The sequence below is a fragment of the Sceloporus occidentalis genome, unplaced genomic scaffold (genome assembly GCF_023333645.1).
Source record: "Sceloporus occidentalis isolate IW3139 unplaced genomic scaffold, rSceOcc1.0.p SCAF_5, whole genome shotgun sequence".
Taxonomy (NCBI): Eukaryota; Metazoa; Chordata; class Lepidosauria; order Squamata; family Phrynosomatidae; genus Sceloporus; species Sceloporus occidentalis.
This window is the reverse complement of record NW_028316985.1, coordinates 58,892,982-58,906,722: the sequence shown is the minus strand read 5'-3', so window position 1 is coordinate 58,906,722 and position 13,741 is coordinate 58,892,982. Positions and strand designations below refer to the sequence as shown.

General features: G+C 39.7%; 1 protein-coding gene across 1 annotated transcript in view; it reads right to left on the bottom strand.

Moving 5' to 3' along the window:
- The window catches only part of LOC149312222 (protein phosphatase 1H), a 100,210-nt gene that overhangs the window by 29,837 nt on the left and 56,632 nt on the right, over window positions 1–13,741 (bottom strand). Inside the window, exons 4-5 of the mRNA XM_089524216.1 lie at window positions 13,597–13,709; window positions 4,725–4,809 (exon numbers count right to left, since the gene is read on the bottom strand). Of these exons, the coding sequence (XP_089380342.1) occupies window positions 4,725–4,809; window positions 13,597–13,709 (198 nt within the window). The remainder of the gene's footprint in view (window positions 1–4,724; window positions 4,810–13,596; window positions 13,710–13,741) is intronic.

Below are 13,741 nucleotides of genomic sequence, written 5' to 3'. Positions count from 1 at the left end.
TCTGTTGTGAATAGGGCAGCCATGGTGAAGGTGACAAATATAGTAATCTACAATTAAACAAATCCATCAATGCTTAACCTGCAAATGTGAAAGGACAGTTGCAATAGCATGAATTAAGAGAGATAGCAACTCTTTTTTAATGTGTGTCAGTACTTGAAACGGTCTTGACGTCATGCTGTCAACCATTCAACCAAGCAAAACAGAACATGTACTGAATAAAAGAAAACATTTCCCAAAGAATATTAAAGCCCATTTGGTTGGACCAAATGGACATCAAGTGTAGCATCCTGATTTCTATAGGGCTAGTCTGCAAAACACCAAGCAAGAGAATCAGAGAAGCAACCATTCCTTACTACTGCTTTCCATAAAGGGGAACAGAAGCTTAGATCTAGCTCTAAGACCTGCAACTGAGAACCAAATGACCTGGATTTGCTGCTTTCCTCCTCCCTAGCAATTCCTTTGCATTGTGTCTTTTAAAGTGTATGCCTGTGGGCAAGGACTAACTTAACATATCCTTCCTGATGGATCTTTCAGATGTGTACTCCTGTGTGGCAGGGAGTTGAATTAGATGGCCCTTTGTGGTCCCTTCCACCTCTACATTTTTTATCATTCTGATCTCTTGAACTACTTAGAGATCCTTCTTGGATCAAGAGCATAGTAAAATAAATAAACAAAACTTTGTTTTAAGTGAATGATATATCGAAATGACCACAATTTGGCACAGGTATTAAAAGTATGGAAAACAGCATTGTCAGGGAGAAAAATAACCCATCAGCATAGACTGAAAAGAGGAGTAGCAGAGAGTGATCCATTTAAGGAAACGTTGGCAGGATACAGACCGATCCAAAAGGGCGGTCTCCCACCGCCCTGGTTTGCTCTGCAAGGGAGCCGCAGCAGCCAAACCACATGGCTCCGTCGCGGAACAAAAAGAACCTGCAAAAAGCGGGTTCTTCTTGCGGTGTGCTTGTGATGCCGCAATGCGCCAATGGCGCACTTGTGGCGTCACAAGCGCGGCAGGACGTGTGGACGCTAGGCGTCCATCACGTCAAAATGGAGGGGCCCATGTAGACAGGGGGCCGCCATTTTTTGCTCCCAGTACATACTAGGGTTAGCCTAGTATGTACTAGGGTTAGGGAGCGTGTGAATGGTGTGCACTCCCTAACCCTACTGCTGCCGCCGCCATGCTACAAAATGGAGGTATGTATCCTGCCATAGCTTCCCTCTTTTTTTTTATGTCAAGATAGCAAAGAGGTATTTAAACAGATGTCCACAAGAGATCCATGATCTGGTAGCCTGGCTGAAGAGCGTGTTATAAGTAATTATTATTATTATTATTATTATTATTATTATTATTCTGAAGAGGTGTGTTGTGTTGCAAACAAATAACATTAGTTACTGGTGTAAGTTACATCCTGCCAGATACATTAAGGTATTGCAAGTTTTGTTATCTCTTTTCAGGGTGGTGGACCTTATCACTATATTTTTAATTTAAAGAAATGGGGCAAAAGCACATGCATTTAAATCACATAGTACAGTACCCTTTTATGGGCTTAAATATTCTAAAGGCACCAGATGCTGTCTGATCTTGCATGCTAAGCAGGGTCAGTCCTGGTTAGTACTTGAATGGCAGGCCACCAATGTATACCATGTGCTGAAGACTATATTTCAGAGGAGGGAAGTCGCAAAACAACCTGTAAGTATTCCTTGCCTAAGAAAACCCTATGAATTTCAGGGGATGCCATAAGTCAACAGGCGACTTGAAGGAACAAACACACAGAACAAGCTTTGAGGATGTGGCACATATTAAAACGTGGATCATTTTAAGCTTTACAACCCTAAAGGGCACTTTGTTTCTCCAGTACTGAGAGGTGACTATGTGTTAGCTCTAAATGTATTGGAAGTGTTTCTCTAATGTGGTTTCACGCTTCTGGTATCTTCCCCATATTTTCTTTGAACATGATATCCATGGCTCAAGCACATTTGCTACATATGGAGATGAAGTAAACAAACAAAGGTAAAGAAAAAGTTTGGGGAAACAGCAAAAGTGTTTTTCAAATTGGCTGCTGTGATTTTGATCCAAGCTGAAAGAACTTCAAAAGAGAAACTGGGGCGGGAAGGGAGACCCTCACAGGCGATGTTTTATCTTTCTTCAAGTAACACTCTACTCCCAAGATGATACAGATCACTTCAATTTAAAAGGCAAACAAATTATTTTAAATATAGGCAGCATAAATGTAGAACTAGTAGGCAGCATAAATATTTATTGCAGTTGCTTTGTATTCATGGCTGTGAATATGAATCCCCCTAAAGTAGTCCCTTCCTCTGAAACATTTTGTACTCTGGCAATGTAACTTAACAGCAATAAAATCTGAGTGGAGACAAACATGGTTTCTTGCTATGCAGCAACATTTTCTGCATTTACAGCCAAACAAGCAATGTTCTACTCAGAGCAAGCATTTCTTAGAAAAGAAAAGTCATCTGGTCTTTATAAGCCTTGCCTCAATAAGCCTCTGGACAAATTGGGAGAAAGCACCACCATTTGATGTGCTAGTTTTAAACTGGACAGACAGAAAAAGTGGAATACTTTGAAGCATCTGCCTGAGGTGCCACAAGCCATCTGTGGTGGAATTTAAAGTACTGGCCAGGCCTGCCAGATGTCACCACTGGACAAGGAGATTAAGGGGGCATGTGCGTATGTGTGGGTTTTTTGTCTTTAATTTTTCAAAAAACATTCTCCAAATGAAAGTTAAAAGGACAGAAATAACCATTAACATGTGGGACCTGAAACAACTGCCAAGTCTAGAAAGCATAGTAAATGGGGCTTTTTGTCCATTCTGGCTTATTCAAAGCATTTGCTCTCAAAATAGGTCAAATATGTTGCAATTTATTTATTTATTTATTTATTTATCTAAGACCGCTCACTCTTCACCCCACACTAAATATATAGACAAATAACATAAACAGATAACAGAATACATACAGATATAGATAAATAATGAATAAATGACAATCAGGCTGGAATTGAGGGTCCTGAACATCTAGATCAGTCCCTCCATAAATTACTATTTTCACATTTCACAGATGGAACATGAAGAGAGCAAAAAGGTGATACTCTAAACCCAAAAACAACAGGTTTGAAAGCAAAACAGTCTAGGGGGGAAAAAACTTTAAAAGCACAGTAGTTTTATTAGGACAAAAAGGCCATTATTTACATTTGGGCTTTACACAAAGACCAAAGCAAGTCTGTCTGTACAATTGAATACATTTTATTTTTTTTAATTCTTCCCGCATCCTCTTGCTTCATTTTGTCCTAATAAAACTACTGTGTTTTTAAAGTTTTTTTCCCCTAGACTTTTTTGCTTTCAAAACATGAACATGAACATGAAACTATGATTTTCCACTCAGTGAAAAAACATGCAAGGATTTGGGACTCATGTCCTAACTGTTCTTCAACAACAGTCGTTGTTGTTCCTGTGTAACGTCAAGCTGTTACCAACTTATGGCAACCCTATCATGACGTTTTCTTGGCAAGATTTGTTCAGGAGGAGTTTGCCTTTGCTTTCCTCGGAGGGTGAGAGAGTGTGACTTGCCCAAGTTCACCAATTGGGTTTCCAAGGCCAACTGGGTTCAAAACTCCAGTCCCCAGAGTTGTAGTCCAATGCTCAAACAATGACATCACACTGCTCTTCCTTTATTATGTGGAAAAGAATAAGATAGAAAGCTTCACCTTTTGCTTTCGGATTATGCAGAGTGTCTTAAGTGCTGTTTACTTAAACCAGCTTTCTCAGATTATTTGGGCCATGACTCTCACCAACCACAGCCAGCATGGTTAATGTTCAATGATTGTGGGAAATGTAGTTTAACACATATGGTGAGACTTGGTTAGTGAAGTCTAGTTTAACCTAAAGTTTCAGATTGTCAGGGCCTGAAACTGGAACCTGATCTTGGTTTGTTATCATTAACCATGACTTAAGCCAGGTGTGGGCAAAATGTAAACAAACCACATTTCACTGGACTTCAGATGCCATGGAAACTGTGGTTCCTTTAAAATCAAAAGAGGATGCTTTTAGTCTTCTGCAGCCTGTTTATGTAGAGGAAAAGCCAAAAATTCTTGGTCCTCCATATGCTGATGGACTGAAACTCCCATCAGCCTTACGTAGCCTAGCCAGTGGTGAGGGAACATGGATACTGCTGTCCAGCAACTTCTGGGGAGCCACACATTATTTGCCCCAATGTAGTGGGATGTCATGGTTTCTCACCATATATGAATTGAACTATTTATTAATCCACATCTTTTAGATGACTGTGCATCTGTATACAATTTATCAAATACTGTACTGTAAAGATGATCTGCCCTATTGCTCTGCATTATCAGTTTCAATACAGTGGGCCCTTGGTATCCACTGAGGTTTGGTTCCAGGACCCCCCATAGATGCCAAAATCTGTGAATGTGTAAGTCTCATTATATGCAATAGTATAGTATAATGGGGTTGGTTATTTAAAGTAGGAAAGACGGTATCCAGACCGGTGCAACACTAGGACATACTCTGTACGTCAAAATGACGGCGCCCTGTCTACATGGGTGCCACCATTTTGACGTGATGGACGCGCCGCTGTACATTTAAAATAGTTTCAGTGGGACAATACAAATTTTCATTTTCAGTAAGAACTGAGAAGATAAAAACCCAATACCAATCACTAATATATGTTCCTTGGCCTCTTACCAGATACTGAAGACGTTGGCGTTCTGTTTCTGGAGTGAACTCTGATGACATCGGAATGACTTCTCCATTTCTGACTATTATAGCCCTGTAATGTCCAGAAGACACAATGAAGGAATGGTGCACAGTATCATTGGGTAATGTAGCTATTTTAAAAACTCAGAGCAGCTTCTCATTCTATTTTGGCAAAGCAGAGAAAACACATTTCACTTCTTCTTTCACTACTGAGAGAACAGAACATTTGTCTGTTTTGCTTAAACAGAAAACCAGGAAAAGTCCATTGGCATTCTCAAATAGTCCTTTGCGGCTCTGACCTCTGTTGGGCTGATGTGTTCTAACCCTCTGGCTTCAGATGATTCAATGCAAACTACTTTCTACTCACCGACTGGTCATATGTCATGTCAGAACACATCTGCTTTAGCAGCAAATGGACACGGCAAAGCAAATATACTTTAAAGACAAATGTAACTAAGGCAACAAAGAGAGACAACAGATGGGATGATTGATGTTCTTGAGACTCTCCTTCCATCACACACATCCTCTGCTACTTACCCCCATGGGAAAATGGAAAAAAAACAAAAACCTAAAATTTTCCTGCCATTTCAATTACATAAAGGTCATACAAATTCTTACAAAGGTGATGGGAAACAAAAAAGTGGATAGGATGTAACTTAATCATATGTGACCTTGAGGAGGGCTTGACCCAACAGTAGAATCAGGATGTTCATCATGTGCCCCTTGTTTTAGTTATATCTCTTTATATTTGCAGTTAATTTCTTTAGTATTTTTGACCTTTGGCCCTCTTATATGATGCTCAGAAAGAGAAGGAAAAAGGAAACCAAGACGAAAGAGACAGGAAGAAACAGCTAGATAATTTACATATCGCCTAATGTATCAACTTTCCCAAGGTTTCCCATAAAACCTTGTTAAAATTGGCATTTATTATTAAATCATTTGTTCTCAAAATGTTACCCCAAAAAGATTGTGAATGCTAAGCATGAGATCCTCTGCTAGAATACACTTATCTACAGTGGGCCCTTGGTATCCACTGAGATTTGGTTCCTGGAGCCCCCATGGATATCAAAATCTGTGGATGCTTACGTCCCAGTAAATACAGTAAAATGGTGTCCCTTATATAAAATGGCAAAATCAAGGCTTGCTTTTTGGATTTTATATATTTTAAAAATATTTTCCAAGCTATGGATGCTTGAATCCATGGAGATGGAGGTCTGACTGTACATGTAATAATATTTTGCAAGGATGGAGGAACAGGGAACACACCACATCTGGGGGAGGACTGCATGTGGCCACCATCTACCCTTGACCCACCAGTATGGAGACTATGGCGCGTTACAGACGGGCCTAAGAGGCGCCGTCCTTGCACCGCGATTATGCGCGAGGGGCGGCGCTTCCGGATGCGCCTTGCCCCTCACACGTAACCGATACGTCAAGATAGCGGCGCCCTATACAGATGGGCGCTGCCATCTTGACGTAGCGGACACTCTGCGTCCGCACGTCCCAACCCAGAAGAGACGTCGCGAGTGTGCGCTTTGGCACTTGCGACGTCTCTTCCGGGTTGCTGGAAGGAGAGCGATTTTCGCGCTCCTTTTTTGCAGCGCGGAGGAGTCGCGTGGTTTGGCTGCTGCGGCTCCTCCACGCTGCAACCGGCAGTGGCCTGAGACCGCCCCTTTTGGGCGGACTGTAACGGGCCTATGTTTTAAAAAAGAAAAAATTGCCTCCAGAAGTGTAATGTCCTAAATTAATGCAGAAATACAACACTTTCCTTTTATGGCAGAACAGACTCACAAAACTATGCACTTCAAAACAGTCTCCTGGGAACATTTGCTCAAAGAGAATATCTAGATAGGGATGCTCCTGGATTTTAATTGCCCACATCACTTGCTCTGTCATATGTATTATTTGGATTAATTTGTTTTACTAAGATAGAATTGAGTTTTATAAAGCCTGTGAGATGACTTGGTCCACCCTAACCGAAGAGACAAACAACTCTATCAAAATGCACTGACATGATATTCATATTGGTGCATCTTTCAGCATGTATATCTTGTTAGTCCTGCTCATACAGGATGCTGCAAAGGAAGACATGTGTGGGAACTGGAATAATATTCTCTTCTTAAAGTAGGTCAAAAAGGGGTAGCAATAAAAATGGTTCATATTTAGGCTCCAAGAATTTTTTCTGTGTCACTAGTACATTGGGGGGGAGCTAAAAGGAATTATTTTAAACATTATTTTGCCCTATTCTGTGTCCCCTTTTGATACCCTTTATAGCTTATGACTAAAATAAATAAAACTGAAGTGAACTAATTTAAAGAGAACCCATCTTGCTACAGTAATTGCTATGTGTTCTTAAAAATGACTTTTCTATGCATGCATATGGCTTTGTGTGTGCCTATAAAGTATATGGATCTTTGCTAGCAAATAAGAGTCAAAGCAAGAAGTGTGGGAAAATATCATGCTGGCCAAGCCACAAAGAGAAAATACTATCATACTGTGTATAAAGTCAGAAGGGTAATTTCATTTTCCTTGCTGGTCATTTGATTTTCTAATGTTCAAAACAAGAAAGAAAGAAAAAAAAGGAAAAGAAAACAATCACCCTCTACTCCAGTTAAGAGTATTCAATGGACGTCCTTATTCTATTCTACATGTTTCCAGCCAGAAAAGATTTGAAACAAAACAGTGAACATTTCTATAAGAGATGCTAAAATCTGGTGAGAAACGACAAAGATAAACCATTTGGAAAACCCTTTCTGACAGTGTGTTATGAATTCCAAGCCACAGGGAAGATGCGTTCACTTTGTCAGAAGGCACTGCACATTGTGAATTCCATACAGGTGAGGCAGAAACAACAGATTTGTCTGAAGAGGTATTTGAAATGTGTTAAAGGAAAAGAGGAAACTGGACTGACAGAACAAGTAAGGGAGGTTTTTTTTTAAACTACATTCAGAAGGAACCCACTCAAGTAGATTTTGATTATCTGCATCAGGAAACTGTCAAAGGACAGGGAAATCTGTGAAAACAAGTATTTTTCCCTCTCCCTATTTGCTTACTATAGTTATTAAGTGCCTGGAATTTGTCCATTTCTTGTCTACAGAAAATTTAAAAAATAATACTTGTTCTATCCAATACACAAGAAGAACTGCTTTAGATTTGTAATATGCAAATATATGAAGGTTCAGGCCCATTTCACACAGGGAACATGGAATGTCTTTCTTTATATGTCAGACTGGTAACTATGTAGATGAAATTTCACGTGAACCAGAGTTCCATACCTCATGATTATATCAGTTACATATTACTTGAACTGTCACACCTTTGTACTTTGGAATCCTGGGAAATGAAGTGTGCTTAGGTACTTAAAATTCTCTGCTACAGAACTCTAGTGCTATAGTTAAGAAGTAACTATAACATAACAGAGAATTATGTGTACCTCACCAATCTATCAGTCCTCAGAATTAAATTAAATCACAGGAATTAAAGTGTTATCAAATTGCTAGAATTGTGTTGTATATATTCACTCCAAGTGACTTATGTAAGAGGACAAAGTAAAAGCATATTTAAGGTGTTGTTTCTTGGAAAAAGGCAATCAAACGGTTGAAAAATGGATGAGGCAGTCTCAGTAAGTAGAATCAATTTACTTTAAAAAGTTTATCTGAGTCCATAGGAATAGGGAATGTGTGCCCCCCCTCCAGATGTTTGTAGACTTTAATTGCCATAATCCCTGCTCAGTTTCTGTGCTGTCTAGGATTGAAATTTCGCCCAACATCTTTTTTGGAAGGCCTTTTTCCTTACCCTCATCATATGCTAAAATAGGCACAGTTTCTTTTGCACGAACTAGTTCTATATAAGGATTTTTTTAAAAATAAGAATGCCTCAGATATGGTTTTACTTTTTTGAGAATCTCAGTCTGAAAGGTGTTACAGTGGCAAGTAGCAAGTAAAAAAAAATGGCAAGAGGGACAGATTGAAGCCAGGCTGTCTATCAAAGAAGCCTCTAGTTATTTTCCTTACTTTAAAATCTCAAAAAGCTACATTGGGCTACGACGAGTCCAGATAAGCAAATGAGCATGCAAGGTAGCAAACAGTCTGCTTGACTGGGCCATACCTGTCAAGCAGTTCAAGTAATGCTAAAATCAATTTGTTCTGAACTCAAGCATGAGCAGCTTGCAAATCAAGTACCCAGCTGTCAAGGGTCACAAAGATTCTCAGGGCTTATTCTGTAGCAACCATCTCCTAGAATCGCTTTTAGGTGAATTGAAAAAAAATAAGCATTTCTAAGCCCAAGTGTTATGTGCTGTTTGAAGCAAGTAGCAGTATTATCTCATCTCCTCACCACACACACACACACACACACACACACACACACACACACACACACAACACAAACACTGGAGCATTTGGCCATCAAGAAAAATAATTTTGTTTAGGTAAGCAAAAGAAAACACCTAAGCCCCACATATTATAAAAATAAATTTTTGTAACAGAAATGGATGCTCCAATGTCACTTCTATGTACACATTCTTATCATGGTCCTAAAGAGATTAAGATTAAGCAGAGATTAAGCAAACTGACCAGTTCTAAAAAAAGGTGTGCGGTTTCTTTTGTCCATTACTGAGTCGAAAAGTGTAAGAAAGCTTTTCCAATAACTAAACTTCGCAAACTATTTTCCACCAGTCGCTTCCCTATTTTCCAACTTCTTGCAATTATATATTCCTGGCTGCTGAGATGAGAAATATGATAAGCTTACGATGTTTCAGACAAGTGTTTTCTTTACAATAAACTGACAATAAGAGAAGGCCCAGAACTCAAACTTTTTCTTTTGCATAGCATTTTGTGAAATATGGTAGATATGACACCTTGCAAATATTTCTGATATTTCAGTCATTTATTGATTTCCAATGGTAGTCAATTAAAGCACCAAGATCTGGAGTTCTGAATAGGACGAATGTTGAACTGGCAATTCATGGATCTTGGGGTTAGTGCACACAACTAGCCTTTAAATTAATTTTTTACAAGAGGAAACAAGGCCTGAATTTTAAATATTGATCCAAATCCAAAATGAGAACTTTTTGCTTGCAGCACTGTAGTAGCTGTTAGAACAGAACTGTAAATTCCTCACTGGAACAGAGTGTAATGTATATGCAGTTCAATGTCAATCCACACACTGTACATACATTGTCCCCTGCAATGTAATGCACTGTTGAAACATAAGCAGAATATCAGTCCATAATACCTCACTATGGGAGGAAGATAAAGTTCTGGGAACACTGCTGAGGTTGACGCTTTCATGTCTTTGCACAATTTCTAAATGACAGAAAATCAATAGTTTGACCTTGAGATCAACACCGTTAAAAAGAACTGCACTGGAGAGGGAGTCTTTGCCAAGTATTCTTATGGTGCAACAACAACAACAACAACAACAATATTTATTTGTATAAACAACACTTTTGTTTATACATTGTATAAACAACACTTTGGATTAGATTCAGTGAATGTATAAGTGAAGTACTTATACGTCAAAAGGCGAGAATGATCAGACTATCTAATTGCAAATTAAAACAAGGTCTTCATTCTCTTTATCTGCTTATAATGAAGCACCTCCATTTTAGTATGTTTATCCTAACATATACATTTTTGTATGCATGTTTAAAAGCAATTTGTGAATTTCTTATGAAATCCTTCCCATATGTCCCCCCACTAACATGTACATTTTTGTGGGGGTACAATTCAGAGACATAGTCATGTTAGTGTGGAATATCAATATGCAATGGGATCTAGTAGCACTATTGTGACTAATTGTACAAAAGAAGTCATAGCATAAGCTTTCATAGACTTGGTCTGCTTCCTCAGATGCAGGGTCTAAGATGTACTCCATGCATCTGAGGAAATGGACCAAGTCTACGAAAGTTTCTTTCACACAGTTAGGTCCAAAACGCAATGAAGAAATAATCCAGTTTGAGACTGATTTAACTGCCCTGGCTCAGTGCTAGGGAATACTGGGAAATGTATTTTATTGTGACATCACAGCTCTCTAACAGAGAAGGCTAAATGTCTCACAAAACTACAGTTCCCAGAATTCCCTAGCACTGACCCAGGGCAGTTAAAGCAATGCCAAACTGGATTATTTATGCAGTGTGTTTTAGACCTTAGTCTGAAAGGTGCTATAAGATTCCTTTGCATGCACATTATTCTGTATACAGTGGACCCTTTGTATATGCGAGGGATCTGTTCTGTTCCCCCCCCCCCCCCCGTATATGAGAAAAATTGCCTATGGTCAAGTCCCATTAAAATCTATGGGCGCATGCTCCCATTAGCGGTGTCATGTGTGCTCCTGCAGTGCACACACCATTTTATCTGCCCAGGCTTGCCATCTGCAGGAGCTCAAGTCCGTGTAAGGCAAGCCCACGTAACGGGTGGGCCGCCTGTCCTTTTCTCTGACATGTGCATGCATGTTTCAAGGACTAGAGCTTGGGAAAACCATTAAATAGATTTGTTCGATTCCTCATTACCACTGTGACTGGACTCAGAGACTTCTTGATAAATTATTCTCATACTTAACAAATTATTAATATCACTGAGATTTGTTAGTGTGTGAATGATGTTCTGTCTCTCCCTCTTTCTCTTTGCCAGATACAATAAAACAAGACAAAAGGAAGAAGAAGTTTAGGACTGCAGGAAATGCAATGCATGTCTTTCTGTTGGCTGGATTATTTTTCTGCTGCATGGATTGATCTGCCTGCTGCCTTTAGGAAGCCACAGAGAAGTTGTCATTAAACCCCAGGAGCAGAAGATGAAAATAAAGAAGAGGTGCAAAGCAATTATAATTGAAGAACAAGACAGGAGGAGAAAGGAATGGAAGAACGGAAAGGGGTGAAGGCATTTGCTTTCTTGGCATGAGGCTCTAAAGGCAGCCAAGGACCTTAAAGCTGAAGGTTAGTGTTTCCCGTTCCTCATTTTCTGAGCTGTATCAAAATCTTTCTCGATAGTGGTGAAATGTAGTGACTCTCTTCACTTCTCTAATTTTTATTCATTTTATTTTCCTGTTTCTGCTGTATATTATTATTTGGGGTGAACTGCAATTAACTCCTTTATGCTCCCTTAATGTACTAATTGCTCCCACAGGGCTAGGTATTCAGATAATTAAGAACAAACCTTTCCTTAAAACCATCTCACATTTGAACCTCTCTGCTTCTCTTCCCATTTTTCCACTATTCATTTGGAGCCGAAATATACAGCTAGCTAAACATGTGCCCTCCCATGCCTTTGTTGTCTTCTTCTTTGGAAAATCAACGTGTCTGCTTGAAAGGAAGTCCTATTGAATCCAATAAATCTTAAGTCACAGGAAAATGGATCTGGAATTTGGCATCCATTTTTAATAAGCCCACTTTTCTTAAGTGGCAAGAAGAGAGGGAGTCAAGAGGTTTTGTTACTGGGCCAGAGAGGACCCAGAGAGAACTGAGTCATATCCAGGTAAAGCTACTGGGCAGCAGCAGTAGTGAGGGCTGACATGGACAGAGGAACTCTCAGAGGCAATGGCATCATAGCCAATAAATGCTAGTATTGCACAGAAGGAGCTACAGTAAATTGCTTTTGAATGTATTTTACCACAAAACCCAAATGAAACAATCCAAAATGAAAAAAGAGGTAGTGCCAGAAGATGAAACACCCTGGTCGGATGGCACTCAATAAGCTACTCAGGCAGAGAAGAGGACAAATACCAAAAATTAAGAGTGAAATGAAAGAAGACGACTAAACCAATTATCGTGCCAAAAATACAAACTGAAAAAAAATACCTGTAGAATTTAAAGATTAAAAAATGAAAAATAGTTTTGCACTATCAAGTCTAATTGACTGGGAGCATTTCTAGCTCACCCAGAAGCTGCACCAGATCCTAAACGTGTCCTCCAGAGGCCATAGCACTGCCCCCCCCCCAGGAGTAGCTTGGCTGGGCAGCTGGCAGACAGGCAAGCAAAGTAATGAGAGGGAGGAAGTGCCCCCCCCACAGCCCTTCCTGGGCACCCATACCAGGTGACACCAAACTCAGTGACACCACTGCTTCAGATATCATCATGGCCTAAAAAGTAGATGCTATAGTCACAGTGTCCCACACTTTCTTTTGCATGCTTTATACTACCTATATTTCACTTGACGAAGAAGCCAGTGAAGCTTCAAGAACTAGTGGGATGCATTTTGGGCCTTTCGTTGGCCCAATAAAGGTAAAATGCTACAGGATGGATTGTGGATTTTCTTGTTTTTGGCTGTATGGCCAACACAGCTATCCTGAAAACACAGTTAATCTTTATATCTCTCCCTGAGTAACATTTAACTGAGTGTTTTGAGCTGAAAGGAACACTGGTGGTGCAATGGTTAAATGCTGGCACTGCAGCCACAACATTTTGAGTTTGATCACACAGGGCTCCAGGTTGACTTAGCCATCCATCTTTTCATACGTCAGTAAAATGAGTACCCAACTTGTTGGGGACAATTGGCTAACACACTGTAAATAGCTTAGAGAGTGTTTAGTTCACTATGAAGTGGTATAGAAATGTAAGTTCTGTTGCTATTGCTAAATCAGACATGCATATGAAAAACCTGAACCCAAAATAGAACACTTTCACTGGTTCAGCTTAGGTTCTGCAAACAATAAACCCATGGTATGGTTTAGTTTTTTTAGCTGAAGAGTGGGTAATAGGAGCACAGGATTGGTGTCTACATGAACAACCTGATCAGGGGTGATCAGTCACACTCCTATTAAGGGATTCCTAGTATATATGGAAAGAAAAGAAAAATGTTTCATGGGAACACATCCTCAGCTCAACCAAAAACACACAAAGGGCATTGTATACACAAAGGCTTACCTGCTATCGCCAGCATTTGCCACATAGAGCTTTCCTAGTAAACACACCACAACAAGAGCTGTACAACCACCAGATATATTGTACACAGTCCTTTCTCGCTCTATCTGCAAATCCTGAAGAAGGGGGGAAAGGGAAAGATGATGAA